The sequence below is a fragment of the Monodon monoceros genome, unplaced genomic scaffold (assembly GCF_005190385.1).
Source record: "Monodon monoceros isolate NGI ecotype Baffin Bay Population unplaced genomic scaffold, NGI_Narwhal_1 Super_Scaffold_21, whole genome shotgun sequence".
In the NCBI taxonomy this organism is placed as follows: domain Eukaryota; kingdom Metazoa; phylum Chordata; class Mammalia; order Artiodactyla; family Monodontidae; genus Monodon; species Monodon monoceros.
In genome coordinates, this window is record NW_021703778.1 from 62117438 (window position 1) to 62142300 (window position 24863).

Below are 24863 nucleotides of genomic sequence, written 5' to 3' on the forward strand. Positions count from 1 at the left end.
TTTCTTCCTTCAAAACAAAGTAGATTTTATAACTTGAAAGTACTTTTTTCTATAATGATCATTGTTTTGTAATATGGAAATTAAGTTAAGGAATGCATTTATTTCCATGTGCAAAATACTTTATTTCGTAGCAGTTCTTATTATCTGATTTTTTTCATCCATTAAAATCTTTCTTGTCTATAATATAAGGGCAAATAGCACACACTAAATAGTAGCATGTGTCTGCCTGTGAGGAAGAAAAACCAGTTACAGAAAAATAAACAAGAAATGCACCCATGAAAAGGAAGAGATACTGAACCAATGCCAAAGGCACAGGTAAGTAATTTAAAGGTTCAGAGGAAGGTGTAAATAAAGCTTCAAAGAAGTAGAACTTGAATTGTGTATTAAAAGATGATCAGAATTTAAGATAAATAATACAGGAAACAAACTGTACATGGTATATTCAGCAATGAGAAGCTCATTCTGAATGAAACAGACACAATATGGGGAAGTGGAACAAAGTAAGTTTAGAATAGACTTGAGTTAATTTACAAAGAATCTTGAAAGCCCAGTTAAGAAATCTGGCTAACAATCATTAATTGAAGACTTTAGAGCACTAAGCTGACATGAAAAAGGAAGCATTTAAGGAAGAGTCATCTTGTAGCAGTACATAGTATAGCTTTAATGATAAATGGAATGGAAGCTGGGAAACCTATTAGGAGGTGAATAATAAATCAGGGTTACAACTGTAGAAAAAGTACAAAAGGAATAGACTTATTCATTACAGCAGGCAAGGCAGAGAATCTGACAAAGGATACTTGAAGATTTTGTATCTGAGTACTCCTAACAAACAAAGAAAAAAATAATACGGGGTCTTGAATCAGCCAGGTCCAGGTAAAATCTGTGCTACGTAACTTTAAAGAAGTTATTTAACTTCTGTGAGTCTTAGTTTCCTTGGATATAAAAAGATTTACCTTGTTTGGGTGTAGAGAGATCAAAAAAGAAAATGCATATAAAGCATCCTGTACCTGGAACACAACAGGACTAAATAAATGTGATTTTTTTTTTTTACCTCTCTCCCTTGGCTCCCTGTTCTTTATTCCTTAACAATTCTGTCTGAGAATTAAGCAGTACAGTAGGTCATCTGTCTACAAGTTGTCATTTTAGAGCTGATAAAATTCAGTTAATGAGAAATTAAATGACTTACTTAATAGCCTACAACTAGCTATCTTCACTCTCGGCACCAGAGAACAGACACATAGGCCATAAAACACATAAAATGAGCTGAACCACAAACATAGACTCTTCTTTAAAGACACATCCTCTGATAATACAACAGAGGATCTGATTCATAAACCTAAAAACATTTAAATGTGACTGTTTCCTTAACAACATAAAAAGGGCAATCCATTTTAAAAGAAAACATTTTTTAATGTATACACCAAATTTCAGTGTAGGCTGAATTTCCAAATGGGGACCTTTCCATTAGAGAAGGAAAATTAAGGGTATAAATTTCTTCTCTTAATATAGATTGAATACATGGGAACTTCAGACACAGTCAGCATAAATTTACTCACCTTCCATGAGCATGGAAATCTAGACGTAAAAACTGGTCCTCATGTGAAACCGCTCTTTTGGCACGCTGGTGTTTTTGGTGTAATGAATCCACATCATAAGATAATCCTTCATAATGTCTAATGTATTTATTTAAAGGATTTCCATACTGACCTATAAAAAATAAACAATTTAAATTAATGTCATCTTGTGGCCCATTCTAGTTCTAATATGATTCCATGATTATTCAAATATCTATAAATATGAAACTGTTTCACTAATACTAGGACTTTATTTTCATATACTTTTTTTTTTTTAGCTATGCCGTGTGGCATGCAGGATATGAGTTCCCCCACCAGGGATCGAATCTGTGCCCCCTGCAGTGGAAGCATGGAGTCTTAACCACTGGACTGCCAGGGAAGTCCCTAAAAACTTATTATAATGGGAATTTTAACCACACACACAAGTTTTGATGCTAGCCATAGGTTTGTCTAGGATGTCCTTTATCAGGTTGACAAAGTTATCTTCTATTAATACTTTGCTGATAAAAACTATCAGGAAGAGGTGTTGACTTTTGTCACCCACTCTTTCTGCATCTGTTAAGATGATTATAATAGATAACCAACAAGGACCTACTGTATAGCACAGGGAATTATACCTATAAGGGAAAAGAATCTGAAAAAATACACATATATAAAATATGTATAAATGAATCACTTTGCTGTACACCTGAAACTAACACAACATTGTAAATCAACTATACTGCAATAAAAATAAGTAAATAAATTTTTAAAGAGATGATTATATGGTTCTTTCTTTTTAGTTTATTAATATGGAAAATTAATTGACTGATTTTCATGGGCAGAGGAACTAAATAGACACTTCTCCAAAGAAGACATACAGATGGCCAACAGACACATGAAAAGATGCTCAACGTCACTAATTATTACAGAAGTGCAAATCAAAACTACAATGAGGTACTACCTCACACCAGTCAGAAGGGCCATCATTAAAAAGTCTACAAATAATAAATGCTGGAGAGGGTGTGGAGAAAAAGGAACCCTCCTACACTATTGGTAGGAATGTAAGTTGGTGCAGCCACCAGGGAGAACAGTATGGAGGTTCCTCAAAAAACTAAAAATAGAGTTACCATACGATCCAGCAATCTTACTCCTGGGTATACATCTGTACAAAACTATATTTCAAAATGATACATGCAGGCTTCCCTGGTGGCACAGTGGTTAAGAATCCGCCTGCCAATGCAGGGGACACGGGTTCAAGCCCTGGTCCAGGAAGATCCCACATGCTGCAGAGCAACTAAGCCCATGTTCCACAACTACCGAGCCTGCACTCTACAGCCCGTGAGCCACAGCTACCAAGCCCTCATGCTACAACTATTGAAGCCCGTGCACCTAGAGCCCATGCTCCACAACAAGAGAAGCCACCACAATGAGAAGCCCACACACTGCAATGAAGAGTAGCCCCCACTCACCGCAACTAGAGAAAGCCCACGTGCAGCAACGAAGACCCAATGCAGCCAAAAATAAATTAAATAAATTAATTAAATAAAATGTTTTAAAAAGATACATGCACCCTCTATGTTCACAGCAGCACTATTCACAATAGCCAAGACATGGAAACAACCTAAATGCCCATCAACAAATGAATGGGTAAAGAAGATGTGGTACATATATACAACGGACTACAACTCAGCCATAAAAAAAGAACAAAATAATGCCATTTGCGGCAACATGGATGGAACTAGAGAATATCATACTAAGTGAAGTAAGTCAGCAAGAGAAAGGTAAATACCATATGGTATCACTTATATGTGGAATCTAAAATATGACACAAATGAACTTATCTGAAAAACAGAATAGACTCACAGACATAGAGAACAAACTTGTGGTTGCCAAATGTGGGGATGGAGGAAGGGTGGAGTGGGAGTTTGGGGTTAGCAGATGCAAACTATTACACAGAGAACAGATAAACAACAAGGTCCTCCTGTATAGCACAGGGAACTATATTCAATATCCTGTGATAAACCATAACGGAAAAGAATAAAAAAAGAATGTATATGTGTGTGTGTATATATATATATATATGTATAACTGAATCACTTTGCTGTATAGCAGAAATTAACACAACATTGCAAATCAACTATACTTCAATTTTTAAAAAATTGTTCATTTTCTAATGTTAAACCAACCTTGCATTACTGATATAAATCCCACTTGAATATAGTGTATTATGCTTTATAATACTGTTGGATTCAATTTGCTATAATTTTGTTTAGAATTTTTGTTAGCTATGTTCATGAGAGACACTGGTCTGTAATTTTCTTGGACTGTCTTTGTCAAGTTTTGGTATCAGTATAAAAAAAAAGACCTTGAAAGTATTACCTCTTCTTCAATTTTCTAGACAAATGTATGTAGAATTGGTATTATTTCCTCCTTAAATGTTTGATAGAATTCACCAGTGAAGCCATCTTGGTCTGGAATTTTCTTTGTGAAAGGTTATTAATGACATCAATTTGATATATAAACAGCTATTCTGGTTATCTACTTCTTGAGTGACCTTTGGTAAGAATTTGTCCATTTTACCTAAGGTGTTGAAGTTATGGAGATAAAGCTGTTCATAATATTCCCTCATTATGTTTTTTATATCTTTTGAAACTATAGTGATGTTACCTCCCTCATTCCTGATATTGGTAATCTGTATCTTCACTCTTTGGTCCTGATCAGGATAGCTAGAGATTTACTGATTTTACTGATCTTCTCAAGAACCAACGTGTAATTCCTTTGATTTTCCTTATTTTTCTGCTTTCTATTTTTTTATTTTTTACTTTGATATTTCTTTCTTTCCTTCTGCTTACTTTGAGTTTAATCACTCTTCTTTTTTTAGTAAAGACCATTGATTTAAGACTTTTCTTTTCTAATCCAGGTATTTAGTACTATAAATGTTCCCTTAATACTGCTTTAGCAACATCCCACAGATTCTGTTATGCTGTGTTACCATTTTCATTCTGTTCAACATACTTTCTAATTTCCTTTTTGATTTCTTCTATGATTCATGTGCTATTTAGAAGTCTGTTATTTAGATTCTAAATATGGGGAATTTTTCAGTTATCTTTCTGTTACTGACTTCTAATTTAATTCTACTATACCCAGAGAACATACTTTGTATGACATCAATCCTTTTAAATACACTGAGACTTATTTTATGACCAAGAATTTGGTCTATCCTTGCAATGTTTCATGCACACTTGAAAAGAATGTATATTCTGCTGTTCATGGATGAGTGTTCTAGAAATGTCAATCTCTGCACTTATTGAGTACAGTGTTTTATAAATGTCAACCAGGTCAACTGGCTGACAGTGTTGTTCAAGTCTTCTATACCCTTCATGATTTTCTATCTACCTGTTCTATAATTGAGAGAAAGGTATTGAAATCTCTGTCTGTAATTATGACTTTTTCTATTTCTCCTTGCAGTTCTCTGCTTAATTGATTTTTTGTTGTTGTTCTTTTTTTAAATTTATTTATTTTATTTATTTTTGGCTGCATTGGGTCTTCGTTACTGCACGTGGGCTTTCTCTAGTTGTGGTGAGCAGGGGCTACTCTTCGCTGCAGTGCATGGGCTTCTCATTGTCATGGCTTCTCTTGTTGCGGAGCACGGGCTCTAGGCACGCAGGCTTCAGTAGTTGTGGCTCGTGGGCTCTAGAGCTCAGGCTCAGTAGTTGGGGTGCTCAGGCTTAGCTGCTCCACAGCATGTGGGATCTTCACGGACCAGGGATCAAACCCGTGTCCCCTGCATTGGCAGGTGGATTCCCAACCACTGCGCCATGAGGGAAGCCCTGCTTAATTGATTTTTGAAGTTCTATTATTACATGCATAAATGTCAAAGATTATTATGTATTATGCCTTTTGGATTAATTCACTCCTTTATCAATTATCAAATGATCTTCTTTATTCTTTGTAATATTCTATGTTCTAAAATCTACTTTGTCTGATATTAATATAGTACTCCTTTTTTTCTTTTTTTTTTTTTGACTGGCATGATATCTCTTTTCCATCCTTTTATTTTTAATCTATTTGTGCCTACGTATTTAATGTGAGTTCACAGTAGGCAGCATAGAGCTGGGTCTTGCCTTTTTGTCCAATCTGATAATCTCTGCCTTTTAATTGGAGTGTTTGGATCATTTACATTTAAAGTAGTTACTAATGTGGTTAGGTTTAAGTCTATCATCTTGTTATTTATTTCTGTTTGTCCCATCTTTTCTCTGCTCCCTTCTCCTTTATTGGGACTAATTAGTTTTTTATGATTCTGTTTTTACCTCTTCACTAGCTTATTAGCAAAACTCTCCGTTTGGTTATTTTAGTGGTTGCTTTAGGGCTTATAAGTATACATCTTTAACTTAGCCTACCTTCAAATGATATTATAACACTTCAGGTATAAGAACCTGACATTACTATACTTTCACTTCTTTCCTCCTGGTCTTTAGACTATTGTCATCATATACTTTACTTACTTGTGTCTTATAAAGCCCATAATATATTGTTATTGTTTTGGTTTAAACAGACAATTATCTTTTAAAGAGATTTAGGTAACAAGGAAAAAAATCTCTATTTCTCATTTCCAGGGTTCTTCATTCCTTCATGTTGATCCATACTTCCATCTGGTATCATTTTCCTTCTACCTAGATAACTTGCTCTAAAATTTCTTCTGCTGGTGAAGAGCTCTTCCAGATATTGGATGTCTCAAAGTCTTTATTTTTGTCTTCATTTTTGAAAGATATTTTCACTGGCACAGAATTCCAGGTCGACAAGTTCGTATTTTTTCTTTAAATATTTTTAAAACCTTGCTCCACTCTCTTTTCACCCATATTCCTTCTGACAAGAAATCTGTCATCCTTACCATTGCTCCTCTGAATATAATGTGTCTTTTCCCTCCCTAGTGCTTTTAAGACTTTCCTTTTTAATCCTGGTTTTGAGCAATTTGATTCTGACGTGCTTTGGTTTCTTCATATTTACTGAGCTTTAGTTTCAGTAAACTCCTTGGGTCTGTGGGTTTACAATTTTTCAACTCTTACTTCTTCAATTTTTTTCACTCTCCCCACCCCCACCCACCCAAGGACTCCAGTTACAAGTATATTAGGTCACTCAAATTCTTCCCACAGCCCACTGATGGGTTTTTTCATATTTATCAAAAATTCTTTTTTTCCCTGTTTCATTTTGAATAGTTTCTACTGCTGTCTTCTAGATCAATAATATTCTGTAATGTCTAACCTGTTGTTAATGCCATCTGGTGTGCTTTCCATTGAAAACACTGTAGTTTTCATCTGCAGAAGTTAGATTTCCGTCTGTTTTATTTATACCTTTTAGGTCTCTATTTAACTTATTAAACATATGAAATACAGTTGTAATAACTCTTTTAATGTTCTTGTCTGCTAATTCTAATGCCCATGACAGTTATGGATTGGTTCCAATTGACTGCTTATTCTTCTCATTACAGATTGTGTTTTCCTGCTTCATTGCATGTCTCATAATCTTTCACTGAATAGATGGCAGACGCTGTGAATTTCACCTTGTAGGGGCTGCACATTTTTTATATTCTTATAAATATTCTTAGGCTTTGTTACAGGACAAAGTAAAGGTAGTTAGAAAGTTTGACCCTTTTGGCTCTTGCCTTTATGACTTGTTACATGGGTCTGGAGAAGGGTTCAGTGTAGGGCTAATTTTATTCCCTACCACTGGGGCAAGACATATCTGAGTACTCTATGCAATGTTCCACAAATCATGGCATGAGTTTTTCCCACCTGGCCGGTAAGAACAAGTACTATTTCCTGCACTATGTGAACATAGGGCACTGTTTCTTACTGGCCTCAGGTAATTTCCTCACGTATACACACTGATCAATACTCTGCCAAACACTCCAGGGGAACCCTCTGCAGATCTCAGGGATTCTCTCTCTATATAGCGCCCTTCATTTTGATATTGTCTGCAAACTCTAGCTGCTTTGGTCCCATTCCATCTCAACTCAGAGTTTGTTCGTCTCCACCTAGGTTCCCTCTTGTAGCACGAATGAATTGCAGATGGAAATTCGTTCCAGGCAGAAAGCTGGAACAATCATAGGTCTCGCTTCATTTGTTTCCCCTCTCTTGGGGATCTTGTCCTTCACCACTTGGTGACCAGTGTATTAAAAACCATTGCTTCTCGCCTAATGTATTGCATAAAGCCTAAATGTTCCATCGCTAAATTTTCTGTTTATGCAGTCAGTTGCTTGTCATTATATGGTTAAGGATACAAACTCTTAAGTCATCTGGGTTTAAGTTCTGGAGACTGCACAACAAGGTAAATATACTTAACACTACTGATCTGTACACCAGAAACGGTTAAGATAGTAAATTTTATGGCAAGCATTTTCTTATTAGAATAAAAAAATTCTCTGGGTTTGAATCCCATTACCTTCATTTATTAGCTTGTTTCCCTGATCAAGTGGAAAACTCAACTTCATTTTCCCACCCTTAAAACAGAGAGAAGTAAGGGTCCCTGGTGGCGCAGTGGTTGAGAGTCTGCCTGCCGATGCAGGGGACACGGGTTTGTGCCCCAGTCCGGGAGGATCCCACATGCCGCGGAGCGTCTGGGCCCGTGAGCCATGCCGCTGAGCCTGCGCTCCGCAACGGGAGAGGCCACAACAGTGAGAGGCCCGCATACCGCAAAAAAAAAAAAAAGAAAGAAAAACACAGAGAAGTAGAATACCTCTTTTTTAAGGCTGTTACAATGATTAAATGATTTAAGCCATGTGTGGCAATCAGCAAAGTGCCTACCATACAGTGAAAGCTCAGTAAATTTTTCATAGTCATCACCATCTCTTCCCTTTCCTCCACTTCCTTTTTTGCCTTCTCTCACACTTGTCTTTGAGACCTATATACACAAATTGAGGCCATACATTCAGGAATAAAGACAGAACTAGGTTTGAACTCTGACATTTCCTCACCATAACTACATGATCTGGGTAATTATTAAACTTTTTTAAAATCTCAGGGTTTTTTTTTTTGTCTGTAAAATAGAGACAAAAGTAAATAACTTAAATGCAAGTAAACTGCTTAGCACAAAGCCTAGCATGAAAAGACCATTCAATTTAAAATACTCAGTCGCTGGTGGGAATGTAAATTGATACAGCTACTATGGAGAACAGTATGGAGGTTCCTTAAAAAACTAAAAATAGAATTACCATATGACCCAGCAATCCCACTACTGGGCATATACCCAGAGAAAACCATTAATTCAAAAAGACACATGCACCCCAATGTTCATTGCAGCACTATTTACAATAGCCAGGTCATGGAAGCAACCTAAATGCCCATCGACAGATGAATGGATAAAGAAGATGTGGTACATATACACAATGGAATATTGCTCAGCCATAAAAAGGAACGAAATTGAGTCATTTGTAGAGACGTGGATGGATCTGGAGACTATCATACAGGAGTGAAGTCAGAAAGAGAAAAACACATATCGTATATTAACACATATATGTGGAACCTAGAAAAATGGTACAGATGAACTGGTTTGCAGGGCAGATATTGAGACACAGATGTAGAGAGCAAACGTATGGACACCAAGCGGGGAAAGTGGCAGGGGGTGGGGATGGTGGTGTGATGAATTGGGCGATTGGAACTGACATGTATACACTGATGTGTATAAAATGGATGACTAATAAGAACCTGCTGTATAAAAAAATAAATAAAATTCAAAATAAAATAAAATAAAATTGACTCCTAAAAAATAATAATAATAAAATAAAATAAAATACTGAGTCACTTCACCATACTCTTGAATGCACTGCTCTCAAAAGAGGTGACAGAAATGGAGTCTGAAACTAGAATCCAAAGCTATCTTACAACTAGCATAGAAAATATAGTGAACCCAACGTATAAGAGAAAATAAAACCTCCCAGTATGGAAATTCTAAAAATCAGGACTCAATAATGGAATTATATATTGTACCAATGCATCTTCCATATTCCTTAAAAATATCTTTGAGTCTATATGTGGCTTTTTAAAAATACCTCACACAAGATAAAATATCAAGAAAAAATCAAGAATGGGGAAGTTGTACTAAGGAACTCCACTCCTTTTTCGGCACCAAAAAGTCAACTTTTTAAGTCACAATGCAGATAAAGCATTTTGCCACTTCTGATAACTTAAAACAGTAACTATGGCTGTTCTGGTGAAGCACATGTGATAACGGCTCAATTATTTGAACGGATGTAACACTTCTGGGAGAGTTATTAAACAAAGTCATCTCTTCTCTGTGCCACACACAAAGGAATTTTATGAAGCAACATAATGTTTACCTTCACTTACAAAGGATCTGAGTGATGACGTTCAGAATCTTTATAATTGAGATAAAACATAATTCACTGGATTTAAATGGGAAAGTTAAAAACGCTACCCAGGGACATACAGTTAACAAGTCCACTTCAGTATCAGCTTCTACAAAAGACCTATGTTTCTTTGTTAACTGTGCCTAAATATCAGTATTTATGATATGGTCACGGTAATACTTTAAAAATTATTGAAGAAAATGTAATAAATGAGGGAATTCCCCGGTGGTCCAGTGGTTAGGACTCAGCACTTTAACTGCTGAGGCCTGGGTTCAATCCCTGGTCTGGAAGCTAAGATCCCACAATCCACATGGTGCGGCCAAAAAAAAAAACGTATTAAATGAAACTGTATTATGCAGTTTCTCCCTCCAATACTTAATGAAACAATGGGAAAACCATGGGAAAAAACAACTATAAAAAGCAGCCCACCCTCCCACATTAAAAAAAATCCTCAAGAACTAAAACCAAGTAAGAAATGGATATAACTAGTGTGTGTTAGGGCTAGCTGATACGGACTCATGAGTGCCAATTCTCTTCCCAACTGTGTTCAGTGACATGTTGGTAGCTTAAAATCAGCCATGGGTAGAGTATTCATGCTACTGAAATTAGAAATGGCTACAAATCAGAGGATTTTTTTTTTCTTGTTTTCAAGAGAACCAGTGTACTAAAACAACACTGGGTATAACCTAATGGTATAATCTTTCAAAGAAGCAGCCAAGGAAATAAACAGAATACTCTAATGAGAAAGTGTCAAAGCATAGCACATGGAACTCCAGACGCTGCCCCTAACCCTCATAAGCCATACAATTCACTTTTTAAAAAAATCTCAAGAGAACAGAGCCCTGGAATTCTCAAAAAGGTTGTATATGGTCATGAGTCCTGACTGCACAAAAGTAGGTAAAACACAAATTCTATCACAGAAAAAAAATGACAGAACAAAGAAAAGCCACACCACCATGAACATGTCGAAACATACCAGAGCAAAAATACTGAAAAAAAAAAAAAGCAAAAGAGAAAAAAAACCAACTGAGAAGGGAAACAAAAAACACTTAGAAACAATACGGGACAAACTGGAATCAATCAGTCTTAGATGATATTAAGGAATTCTTGTTAATTTTCTTCAATACAACAACACTGTGGTAATATAGTAGGAGAATAATCTGAATTTGGGGAGATGTACTTTGAAGTACTTAAGAGTAAAATGACACGCATAATTTTCACTGAGGTGATTCAGAGTGGGACAAAAAAGAAAAAGGACACAACTGCTATCAGTTTCCACTTCTGACTATAATGGAGTAAGAGGAACTAAATTTAACCTACCACCACAAACATTCAGAAAACTTGACAAAATACATTGGAGGATAAACAAATGAGATAAGATCTACAATTGGCCCAACTTAACTACCCAGAGGCAGTTTCAGGTCAACATGCAGGGTAGAGGAACCCAAACAGAGCCTGCTGGTCTTGCTGAATTGAGGAGCCACGTATCTGAGTTCTCAGAGGCCAGGCATTTAGAATTTGTGGGTCAGAGTGCCAAAGAAAAGGAAGCTAACAGAAAAGGAGCTCAGAGATCTAAAGAAGGTTCCCCTTACATGTTTGGCAGATTCATATCTGATCATGTGAGAGAATCAACTATCCCAGGCCAAAAAAATAAACCACAAAAAGAGTAAGCAGAACAATCTTAAAAGTTTATATTGATAGGGCTGGGAAGTGTTCATATTCCCACCATCCAGAGAAGAAAGACCGGTAATATACGGAGCATTGGGGAGAGCCCTCAGGAATACATCACCTTATTTACGGGGCAAAAGTAGCCATAGACTAAAGGCTGTTTGGGATCCACTCTAACAAAGCTTAAAGGCCATCTTCCAAAGGACTCAACTGATTCCAAGTAGTTTAATTGTACACCAAAAAATATCTGACAGTGTTTAAAGGCAAGACAAAAATCAAACACACACAAAAAAGTAAAAATCAAGAATGATCTGCATCCAATCAAAAATTACCATGCATGTAAAGAATCAGGAAAATGTCTTTTTCTCATATTACTGGAGAAAAAAATCAGATATTAGAAACAGAGACTATAGAGATGATGGAATTAACATACAAAGAAATTAAAAGTTATCATGGGCTAACAGCTGAAAACTAGGGACAAAAAAACCCTTAAAATCAGCTGGTGGGTTAGGACCAAAGGAGCTACAGAAAAAGACACATTACATACAGAGGAACAAAGGTATAAATGACAGCATAACTACATAAGACAGAAGATAATTCAGCAACATGTTTAAAGTACTACAAAAAAAACCCTGTCAACCTAAGATTCCATACCCAATAAAAATATCTTTCATAAATGAAGATGAACGAAAAAAAAGGTAAAATGAACCCTTTTTCAGACATCAAAGCTGACAATTATCACCAGTAGACCTGCATTACAAGAAATGTTAAAGGAAGTTTTTCAGGCAGAAGGAATATACCAGCTGGAAACCTGTGCTGACACAAACCTGTGTTGACACAGGAACAATGACTATAATGAGAAAATAAAAAAGATTTCTTCTCTCATTCTTTAATCTCTTTCAAAATTAAGTGACTGTGTTCAAGAAACACAATGTACTATGGCATTTATGACACACATAGAATTAAAATGTATGATAATACAGCACAATGGAGGAGAGGAGAAATGAAAGTACACTATAAATGAAGTGGTATTTTATTTAAAGGTATACATTTTTAAGTTACAGGTGTATGCTGTACACCCTAGGAACAACCTCTAAAAATATATACTAAGCAGGTACATCACATAAGCCAATATCAGAGATAAAATGAAATCATTTTTTAAAGCAAATTAATCCCAAAGAATATAGAAAAAGAGGAGTAAAAAGGACTATGAACAGATAGAACTAACAGAAAACAAACAGTAAGATGGTAGTTTTAAACTCAATCTTATCAATAATTACATTAAAAGTTAATGATTTAAACATAATTAAATGAAAATCATTTTCTTATTTTTCAAGAAAGAAAATGTTAATACATGCTGTCTAAAAGATACTTTAACAAAAATAAAGATGAGTTAAAGTAAAAAGAATAGGGGGCTTCCCTGGTGGTGCAGTGGTTGAGAGTCTGCCTGCTGATGCAGGGGACACGGGTTCGTGCCCCAGTCCGGGAAGATCCCACATGCCGCGGAGCGGCTGGGCCTGTGAGCCATGGCCGCTGAGCCTGTGCGTCTGGAGCCTGTGCTCCGCAACGGGCGAGCCACAACAGTGAGAGGCCTGCGTACCGCGAAAAAAAAAAAAAAGGGAAAAGTTATACCATCCAAACCCTAATCCAAGAAAGCTGGAGTGCCTACAGTATTATTAAAGTAAACTTTAAAGCAAACAAACTAAAGGAAAAAAAAAAAAAAAAAAAGAGGGATTAAAAAAAGACATTTCAGGGGCTTCCCTGGTGGCGCAGTGGTTAAGAATCCGCCTGCCGGTGCAGGGGACATGGGTTCGAGCCCTGGTCCAGGAAGATCCCACATGCCGCGGAGCAACTAAGCCCATGTGCCACAACTACTGAGCCTGCACTCTAGAGCCTGTGAGCCACAACTACTGAGCCTGCGTGCCACAACTACTGAAGCCCGTGCACCTAAAGCCCATGCTCCGCAACGAGAAGCCACCACAGTGAGAAGCCCGCGCACTACAACAAAGAGTAGTCCCCACTCTCCACAACTAGAGAAAGGCCGTGTGCAGCAACGAAGACCCAATTTAGCCAAAAATAAATAAAATAAATACATTTTTTTAAAAAGGACATTTCATAACCCATCGAAAGAACGTAACAATCCTAAATGTGCATCACGTAACAGAGCTTAAAGTATGTGAAGAAAGAGCTGACGGGGGACTTCCCCGGTGGTCCAGTGGGTAGGACTCCCCTCTCCCAGTGCAGGGAGCCCAGGTTCAATCCCTGGTTGGGGAACTAGATCCCGCATGCATGCCGCAACTAAGAGTTCGCATGCCGCAACCAAGAAAAAAAAAAAAATCCCGCATGCCGCGGCTGGAGATCCCACATGCCTCAACGAAGATCCCGCGGGCCACAACTAAGACCTGGCACAGCCTAAATAAATATTTTTTTTAAAAAAAGAACGAGGAATACAATTTTTTAAAAATTAAAAATGCTGACAGAGCTGAAAGTAGACAAATCTGTAATTTATAGTTGGAAATCATGAACATTCCTCACTGAACAAGTAGACAAAAAATAAGGACTGAACACTATCAAACAACTTGACCTGATTAACGTTTACAAAATAGTCCACCCAACAATAGAGTATATATTCTTTTCACAGGCACATGAAGTATTCACCAAGATAGACCTTAATTCTAAGCCATAAAGCATGTTTCCATAAATTTTAAAAGACTGAAATCAGAGAGTATGTTTTCTGACTACAGTGCAATTAAATCAATAGGAGATACTTGGAAAAATTCCCAAATATTGAGAACTTAACACACTTCGAAATAGCCCTTGGGTCAAAGAAGAAATCAAATGGGAAATCAGGATTCTGAATTGACTACAAAGAGCACAAGGGAACTTTACTGGTTAGTGTAAATGTTCTATATTATTATTATTATTATTATGTTGGTGGTGGTTAAACAACTATATACCTTTCTCAAAATTAACTACTGAATTTTATTGTATGGAAATTATACCTCAATAAAGCTAATTAAAATTTTTTTAAAGAAAAATGGTGAGTCAAAGTGGTAAGCATATGGGTATTTGGCCTTTCTTTTACTCTTCCCTAAGTTATACACTTTTTCAAAAAAAAAAAAAAATCCAGAATCTAAAACAAAGACAATTCAAAATAGTCCAGCTTGTCCTCCCTTCAGGAAAATAAATAAAATCAACATTCTACTCACCTCCAAGAAACTATTAAGCATCCTATAATGACTCATTATTCAGAAGTATATTTTTGTTAATAGGATAGACATAAGTAGTAAAAGTTGGGGGGATATAGAAGAGTAAATGACAACCAGTGATCCCAACATGCAAATGGCTACACAGGAAACCTGACCCAGAACTTACAGATTTTTCCATAAACACTAAAGCATTCTCCATTATGATCTTAATCAATTCCCATACTTCTGATACAATAGTCTATTACTTGAAGTAATATTCTACTACTTGACAATAATACTGGAACCCTCCTCATTTTATCTTCCTTAAGATTATCCAGGTATCCCAAGCAGCAGCAGTACACACCATAATTACCCCAAAAATACCTTGTGAAAAACACCAACACCGTCCTGCCTCTCCAATCCCACTTTTGTACCAGAAACACAACCTTAAAACAACTAGGGAAAAATCTGTCATAACAGTCTGAAAGATGCACACTATTGGCAAAACTTCAGCAAGCATACATGTCTGCTCAGTTCAGAATCCAGGTCTCCAGTGATGCTTCTGATTAGAGGAGCCTAGTTCAGAAGACTAGTTTACATGCCTGTGTCCTAGTTGCAACTGAAAGGCTGGGGAATCTAAATTAAGGAGATGGAATTCGTAAGGCTGAAAATGTGCCAAACAAAGCAAGGTTCAAAAGGTTCTAGACAATCAAAAACCATTGCAAATAACTGGCCTCTTAGCTTCCACTCTTGCCCCCCACCCCCGACAGTCTACTTTTCACACAGCAGTCAGAGTTATAATGTTCAAATAAAGTTACATTGTGTCACTCTTCTGCTCAAAATGTTCCACCCCTCACCCACCCCCCTCACTAGCTGTTCCCCCTCCACAGCCTTCATCATGATTCATAATCTCAAAAAAAAAAAGTCATAACCGTGGCTTATAACGCTGAAGATGATTCTCATAAGGGGCTGCATTCCCCCACTCCACTTCCATACGGGTCTCACCTTATCTTCTACCACTCTCCCTCTACTCTGTGTATTACAGCCACATTAGTCTCTTTATCGTCCCTCTGCCTGGAACATCTTCCTCCAAAGCAGGGTTGGCACACTTCATTCAGATATCTACAAAATTTCTTCAGAAGCTTTCTCTGATCACCCTATCTAAAAGCTTATGTCCCAATCATACTCATTCTAATATCCTGCTCTTTCTTCATATTATTTTTTATTGACATATCCCTCTACCACCAGAAGTTCCATGAGAACAAGGACTTTGATTTGTTCAATGATGTACCCTCATTACCTAAACAGAGTAAGAAAACAGGTGCTCAGTAAATGTTTGCTGTGAGAATTAATGAATCCACTCAACGTTTCACGGAAATTTCCTTTTTCATATGAATTTATAAAGAAAGCAGCCTATACCTTGCTGATAAGAAAGCCATAAATCAATCATCAGAAAATGTGACCTATGATACTCATCCAAGAAGCATCAGAATTTCTAATAGGTCTAGTATTTGCAAAGTGCTACTTGTTAAAATTAAAATTATTATAGATCTGTTCGCTAGGTAAGTTTTTTTTTAATCTTCTATTGATGCTATTAGTGCATTTCAGGTATTTGTCTCTGCAATTACCTATGCAGCTTTCATCACCATTTTGCATGACTTTCTGAACAGTTAAAAATGTTATATTCCTTTTCGTAATGAAGTTTTTCAATAACCGTGGAAGTATATGGTCAACATATCTTACTTTATGTTTCAACAGTTTACCAAGCATTATCTTTATTTATAAGTCACGTGTTAGAATCCCAACTGTGCCACTTACTAGTTGAGTGATCTTGGACAAGTTACCTACCTCTCTGTGCCTCATTTTCCCTGTCTGTAAAATAAGTGAAATAGCAATATCTATACCTAACAGTGTTGTTATATGGATTAAATTACTTAATATATATAAGGGGCTTAGAATAGTGTACAGTACATAACAGGTAAGAATTCAGTAAATTATGGTTAAATTAATGAATGAATGTATTCTCTCATTTCACCCTCATAACAACATTGCAGGGCAAATACAATTAATCTTAGGATAAGGCACAGAGAGGTTAAGCGACCCACCCAAAACTACAAAAGTTCCTTTTATTTTTTATAAATTTATTTATTTATAAATTTATTTATTTATTTATGGCTGCATTGGGTCTTCGTTGCTGTGCACTGTCTTCCTCTAGTTGTGGCAAGCAGGGGTTATTCCGCATTGTGGTACACAGGCTTCTCATTGTGGTAGCTTCTCTTGTTGCAGAGCATGGGCTCTAGGAGCATGGGCTTCACCAGTTGTGGCATGAGGGCTCGGTAGTTGTGGCTCACAGGCTCTAGAGCGCAGGCTCAGTAGTTGTGGCACACGGGCTTAGTTGCTCCACAGCATGTGGGATCTTCCCAGACCAGGGCTCGGACCCGTGTCCCCTGCACTGGCAAGCGGATTCTTAACTACTGCCCCACCAGGGAAATTCCCAAAACTTCCTTCTAGCTCAAACATTCTGTGATTCTAAATTTACCCTAAAATGAAAATGGGTTTTTTAAAGTTTCATCTTAGGAATATAGCAAAGTTTACAAGTTTCATTGAGTAAAATCAGATAACCATGAAGACGTTCTACATTTCCCCTTTTAGTCTAATTTTTGCAGTGAATGACAAGTGCTAAGTGCTTTAATAATATTTTTTAACAGGAACACATATTAGTTGAGAAAAAGCAATTTGGTTTCTATAAAGAATATTTTAACCCATTCAACCTACCTAATTCTTTTAATTAACTGGGCATATAAAACTAATGAGCAAAACCAATACACTAACAAAAATGGTATTTTCATTCCATTTTAAAGTCAATTAAAGTAAATAAGATTAATTATAAGCTCTGAAGGCTTTTTTTCCAGACATACTCTTAGAAAATTGGAATTCTTATGTAATTCATAAAAAGTGAAATTATCTAGTTCAGTAATCATTCATCTATTCACTCAGCACATATAATGGGCACTTACTATATGCACTATATACTATATGGGCATTGTTTTAGATGCTGGGAATATAGCAGCTAACAAAACAAAATTACTGACCTTAGAAAACTTTATTCTAGAGAAGGAAGGCAGACAGTAAGACAAACAAGTAAATAACTTCATTTTTTTGGGCGCATAATCAATTTATTTTATTTTATTGAAGGATATTTGATTTACAATGGTGCGTTAATTTCTCTGTACAGCAAAGTGACTCAGTTATACGTATATATTTTTTAATATTCTTTTCCATTATGGGTTATCACAGGATATTGAATAGAGTTCCCTGTGAACAAGTAAACAACTTCGGATGGCTATAAGAGTGTTATCACGGGGTGACTGGATAGAGAATGCCAAGGAAGGGGTTTGTATTATATGTATGTATTTATATGAGGTAATCAGGAGACTTCATAATATTTCAGTAAAGACTCAGAAAGAGAGCAAAGTACAACAATGTGAGTGTACTTAAATACTACTGAACCACACAGCTAAAAATGGTTAAGCTGGTAAATTTTACGTGTATTTCACCACCATGTAATTTTTTTTTTAACTTAAAAAAGAAAGAGGGTAGATAATACAGCAATCTAAGGGGGAAACTGTTCCATGTAAAAGGATCAGCAAGTGCAAAATCCCTGAGACAGGAGCAAGCCTGGCAATTTTTAAAGAGCTCTGTGTGGCTGGAGCAGAAATGAACAGTGGGGAAGGACTGGGGGGCAGGAGGTAGGGAGAATAAGCATACATGTACCTCAGGTAGGGCCTTAGAAGCCACTATAAGGACATCGGATTTTACTTAAAATATTAAGCCACTGAATGGGTTTTTTTATTTATTTTGCTATTACTTTTTTGTTGAGGTACAATTCACAGAACGTAAACCTCACCATTTTAACCATTTTAAAGTATACAATGTACCAGTGGACGGTTTTGACCAAAGCAGCTTTTGAACACAATCACATTGACTGCTATGTTGAGAAGAGACTGGGAGAACAAGAGAACAGGGAGAAGAGTTAGCAGGTATTACGGTAATTAAAGTGAGATGGATGCTGTAGCAGTGGAGCTAATGAGAAGTTGGCAAAATTTGCATATACTCTAAAGGAGAAGCTGACAGGATTTGCATGCAGGGTGTAAGTGAAAAGAGGAATCAAGGATAACTCAAAAGTATTTTGCCTAAGCAACTTAAGAATGGACCTCCCATTTACTGAGATGGGAAAGACTACAGGAAAAAAGACTGGGGTAAGAGGAATCAGAGGTTTGGTTTTGGACATGTTAAGTTTCAGATGCCCACCAGACATCTGACATCTAGCTGGAGACGTAGCTGGGAAACAGGAGTCTAGAATTCAAGAGAGAGTCCTGGGCTGGAGATACAAATATAGAGGTCATCATCATTTTAGGGGTTATTTAACACAACTAATAAGTAAGTACCAGCATAGAAACAACTTCTTCCAAAGGTCTGTTGCCATTTAAATTAACATGTGATTTGTGGCCCATAACAGACTACTATTTTCTTCCTCTAATTTAAATCCTTTATTTAGATGAAATAGATCTGTACAAAAGGAATCATAGCCTACAAGTCTAGGAGTAATAAACAAAACAACAACAAACAATGCAAAAAAACTAATGTTCTGTTGCTGCCCCTGAATACAGAACTGGAGCTTCTTTTATCACTGATACATTACCCAAGCAGGGCAACATGAATGACAGGGAAGGTAACAGGAAGGACTCAATGGATGGCAATCTTTAACTCCTTTTCTCCCTTCTGATAAAGAATAGAATACTCACTGAAGACGTTCTCATCATGTAAAGTCCTTAACAATGGAGAAACAGATCTGTTACTAGACAATGATGAAAATAAAGTACATTTAACCTAGAGTACAGTAAGATGTTAGTAATCTGACATCAAAGGAAAATGACAGGTTCCACTGAGCAAAATTTCTAGATAATTGGGGTTTATCTATGTGCCTAATATCTTTCCTTTTGAACCATTACTGATTTTTTTTCCCCTCTACTTTAACATCTTCTTGAGCCAGGCTCACCCTTATTAACATCTTTAACCTAAGAGGTCATAATGATATGATAACCTCTAGGCTATTATGTTATTGTGCCCTTGTTCCTACATAAAATAGCTCCATCCTGCTGTGTAGTTATTCTGTCAATGTCTCCTTTCTCTACTATTACTCTTTTTTACCTATACATAAAAGCATACCAACAGTGTTTTACTTTCTAGTCCTTAGTTGTAGTTGCCAGAAATCTGGCCTTCACAAAACATATAATAAACTCATATGGTACTTAGTACCTACAAGCTCCGTGGGAAATCTGAACAATTAAAAAATAAAAAAGAATCTTCTTGGTCATGTAAGGACAATGTCCTTAACCTTACGAGATGCATACTTAAGATTTTAAGGGTATCAACTTACTTTAGGGGTTCAGAACCAAAAAAAAAGAATACATATTAAGAGCGATAAAGCAAACGTGGTGAAAGATAACCACTAATAAACTTAGGTTAAAGGTATATAAATGTTAACTGGACTATATATACTTCCAACTTTTCAGAAAATACATACATTTTTAAGATAAAAAGATAGGAAAAATTAAACAGTATATCAAGCAAATGCCTATGTGTAAAATTGGTAGAAGAATAATTGGACTGGACCTATAAGATGGAGAAAACATATAATTAATTTTCAAAAAAAAAAAAAACTAAAAAAGTAAAGCAACACCAAAAAAAAAAAATCACCTACAATACAGGAATGGCAGAAAAATGGCCAGCAGGTTCTAAGTAGAAAAAACAACTCGGTCTCCTTGCCACTGGAGATATTAAGGCGCTCTCTCCCTTTCCACAATTTGAGAACAGTATTTTATTTCCTGTGACTGTTTTCAAAGTCACCAGGATAATGGTATTTACTAAAGATAATCCAACTTTAAAAAATGTTTTTTTCTTTTTCCGTATCACAAAAGTTTTGTAATAGATACTTTTGTAAAAGATATAACCTATATCTCACCATCAAGAGATTTAGTATCTGTCCTCAAGCTTTTAAAAAATGAATACATGTATAGGGGGCTTCCCTGGTGGCGCAGTGGTTGAGAGTCCGCCTGCCGATGCAGGGGACTCGGGTTTGTGCCCCAGTCCGGGAAGATCCCACATGCCGCGGAGCGGCTAGGCCCGTGAGCCATGGCCGCTGAGCCTGCGCGTCCGGAGCCTGTGCTCCGCAACGGGAGAGGCCACAACAGTGAGAGGCCCGCGTACCACACACACACACACACACACACAAAAAAAAAAGAATACATGTATAAATTTATCTGTGACAAAACTGAAATGGTATTATGCATAAAATGTTCTCTAAGGTGCTTCTCCCGTCTTAACTGTAAACATTTTCTAATGTCAAAAAAAAACGAAGAAAAACAAAAAACCTTGCAAAGAACCTGACTGACGAAAAGTCAAATGGCTCAAATACTATAAGTACAAAGAGCCTAAATTATGCTCTGATGGCAAAATGACCCAATCTTCGTACAAAGGCAGAATCTAACAACCTCATTATACTTTAAGAATCATACCTGGAATATAGTAAGTATACCATAAATGCTAACCATTATGATTACTTCCCATATTCCATGGGTAGGCAGCATCTTACTTCTCAGGAATGCTTGCAAACAAAAGCTTCCTTTTTCGGGCTTTCCTGGTGGCGCAGTGGTTGAGAGTCCGCCTGCCGATGCAGGGGACACGGGTTTGTGCCCTAGTCCGGGAAGATCCCACATGCCGCGGAGCGGCTGGGCCCGTGAGCCATGGCCGCTGAGCCTGCGCGTCCGGAGCCTGTGCTCCGCAACAGGAGAGGCCACAGCAGTGAGAGGCTCGCGTACCACAAAAAAAAAAAAAAAAAAAAGAATAGGGCAAAAAAAAGCAGAATGAAAATTTCATTAACATCGGGGGGAAAAACAGAGTATATCTTACTGATGGTGGATAACACCTTTTTGTGGAAGAACAATATTATGTAAGAAATAAATTTGTTTTCCTATTAATATCAAAGAAAGTTGACAGTACAGTCTTAAGGATGGGGGAAAGAAATCTGCAAAAATCTTTTGACATTACATATCTCCCTATTTACAGAAAAACTCAATTACAATAAATGAGAGGATGTGTAAGAATAAGCTAAGGCTGGCACACTTCCATTCGTCAGAAAAATTACTTGTAATCAAGTTGTTTTCTACAGACTTTTCACTTGTGTAATTTTAAAATTAGGAACCAAGAGCATTTTTCCACAACTTTAAAGTGTATTTCCTTCCTAAGGAACTTGAGTCATCAACTGTGTCTGAGGCATCACACTGGGTTGACCAATGCTTCTTATATTTGATATGTATTCACTCTGATCTTGAAGCACTAAATACCATTAACAAAGCAGTTCTCTTGTATGACAAAGGTAGACTTCCAGGAACTATAGTGTCCTATATTTCAGCAATATACTTAAGTGCCTTTACTGCAGTCTTGGAAAAGTTACTTCTAAATTGTGACTTCAAACTTAAGTCACAGTATCTATTTTTTCACTAGAAACCAGTCAAATCATTTTCTACAAATATCTACACCTAAGAGTTACAAATGAAAGCTCAAAATAAGAGAGTATGTCTACAATTATAAGCATATTCCAACATACCCACTTTTTCAGATATGCTCGTCTCTAAGAATTAAAAATAGTAAAGTTAGCTGGCTCAAAGTGAAATTATAAACTATAAATTTTAAACTAAATCTATCACAAAGGACATAAAACATCGATAGTGAAAACCTACCAATTGTATTAAACTTCAACTACTTATGAAATACAACTTAAAAATCCAAAAGTGGAATAGGTACATAATTTAGATTTCTATGCTGATTTGAAATGCCTTTACACCATTTCAAGTAAATGCAAACGTAAGTACAGAGAAGGGACTTTGACTTTCAGCCCACCACACACACATACACACACACATACACATACACACACACACACACACACACACAAAATGGCTCCAGCCACCACTGCAATGTTGATATATATTTACCCCACACTTTGCATTTTATCCTAAACCTACTCTCAGCACCCCACCCTTCTCCCATATTGTACCCCAAACCATCTGCCTCCACCTCCTTCCAGGAAATCTGATGTGTAAATAAAACAATTCTGCCAAAGGTGCTACCAATGACAATAAGGGGAGGGAGGGATGGAGTTATGAAAAAGACATGAAAGTTTTTGAGTACTTATGAGTTAAAATTTTGAAGAAAATAAATTGTGAAAAGTTGAAGTTGAATAGAACTAATTCTGAAGAGAGATTTGCAGAGTAAGCTACTGGTTAAGTGCCTCAAAGTATCTTTCCACAGAAACTAAAATCCTGGTAATCCATGGCTCTTCTGGGTTAACAAGAAGCTGGTTTGCTTTGGTTTTTAGATAATCCTCATGGGCTATCAGTCATTCAATCACTATTATAAATTAAGAGAATCAGATTTTCTTCCCAAATGCAAACTCAAAGATGAGGAATGGGCAATGCTGGAAAAAAATTTTTTTCCTAACTGTAGTGCACAGAACACTGGAGGAGGAAGGCTTCAACAGGATAAGAATATGGGGAGTTTATGTGACTTGAGTAATCAAGACAGTAAGCTATCAGAAATAACAAAAACAATAAAAAAGATGAAGAGGACAAAGACAGCAAATTCCTGCTAGAGCAGGGTTTCTCAGCCTCAGCCCTAGAGACATCTTGGCCCGATAATTCTTTGCTGTGTGGGGGCTGCCCTATGCATTGTAAAAGATGTTTCACAGCATCTCTGGCTTCTACCCACTAGATGCTAGTAAGCATCCCTCAACTTGTGACAACCAAAACTATCTCCAGACTACTTATAAATATTTCAGTGTCTGCTTGTGTATACATTTTAACTACACATTAATTTTTTAAAAGCTACAAAACCACATAAATACTATGATGTAAATTCATAATAACAGGCATTTTAAAAGACTGAATTATTAATATTAAAAAGTGATAGAACCGTGTTCGAGAAGGAATTATGGATTTCTCAAATTCTAGTTGCTAATGTTTGATAACGATGTTCTAGTATTTCAACTTTTAAAAATACATTTATTTATCTATATTTTGTAACTAATAGATTCCAAATGAAATTAGGCCTGGAAACAACATATTTTTAACAATATTTGCACAGCACTTTACAATCTCTTCAGCATTTTACAAACTTATCCCACTTAATTCTTAGGAAAAAAGAAGCAAATTAATATTCTAACCAACTCATAAGTATAGGATTCTATCCATATTCTTTTGAAAATTAAATCCAAAGTTCAAAGTTGTTCAAAAAATGTGTACATATATATCCCTTGCAATCATTAATGCAAGCAAAAATAAACGAAAGGAAATTCTGCTCCACAAATCATATATGTACATTTGCCTCAAACGCAGAAGTCACATTCTTTTCCCCAATTTGTGTCTGAAATAGGAATTTCACAATTCACATATAATCAGCAGTATCAAGCATATTCTTTTCTCACTGTTGTGGCCTCTCCCGTTGCGGAGCACAGGCTCCGGACGCGCAGGCTCAGCGGCCATGGCTCACGGGACCAGCCACTCGGCGGCATGTGGGATCTTCCCAGACCGGGGCACGAACCCGTGTCCCCTGCATCGGCAGGCGGACTCTCAACCATTGCGCCACCAGGGAAGCCCTCAAGCATATTCTTGAACTGAAGAGCCTAATTCCAACTGAAGGACAGTAAATATATACTTGTAAGGTAAAAATATACTCGTTAATGTACCTTTAACTTCTCCCCTCCACCTCAAATTCACCAAACTTCTATCTCCCAACTGTCAGGAACAGTGCTTCCCAAGTGACTAACCACAGATTATTGAAGGACTGTGCAAAGTTTTAACCAATGCCCAACAAAAGTATTAGTTTGCAAGTAGGATAAAATTCAACTCTGACACACATCCCAACCTATAACCTTCAATCTAGATTCAAGATCTTAGACACTTTCAACTTCAAAGGCTGAGGTCCTCAAAGCTTTATAAAACTACACTCTCTCCAATGCAACAGCCT

At 36.7% G+C, this 24863-nt stretch overlaps 1 protein-coding gene across 1 annotated transcript in view; it reads right to left on the reverse strand.

Moving 5' to 3' along the window:
* ADAM10 (ADAM metallopeptidase domain 10) overlaps positions 1-24863 on the reverse strand; it is a 111161-nt gene that overhangs the window by 80750 nt on the left and 5548 nt on the right. Inside the window, exon 2 of the mRNA XM_029237638.1 lies at positions 1557-1707. Within this exon, the coding sequence (XP_029093471.1) occupies positions 1557-1707 (151 nt within the window). The remainder of the gene's footprint in view (positions 1-1556; positions 1708-24863) is intronic.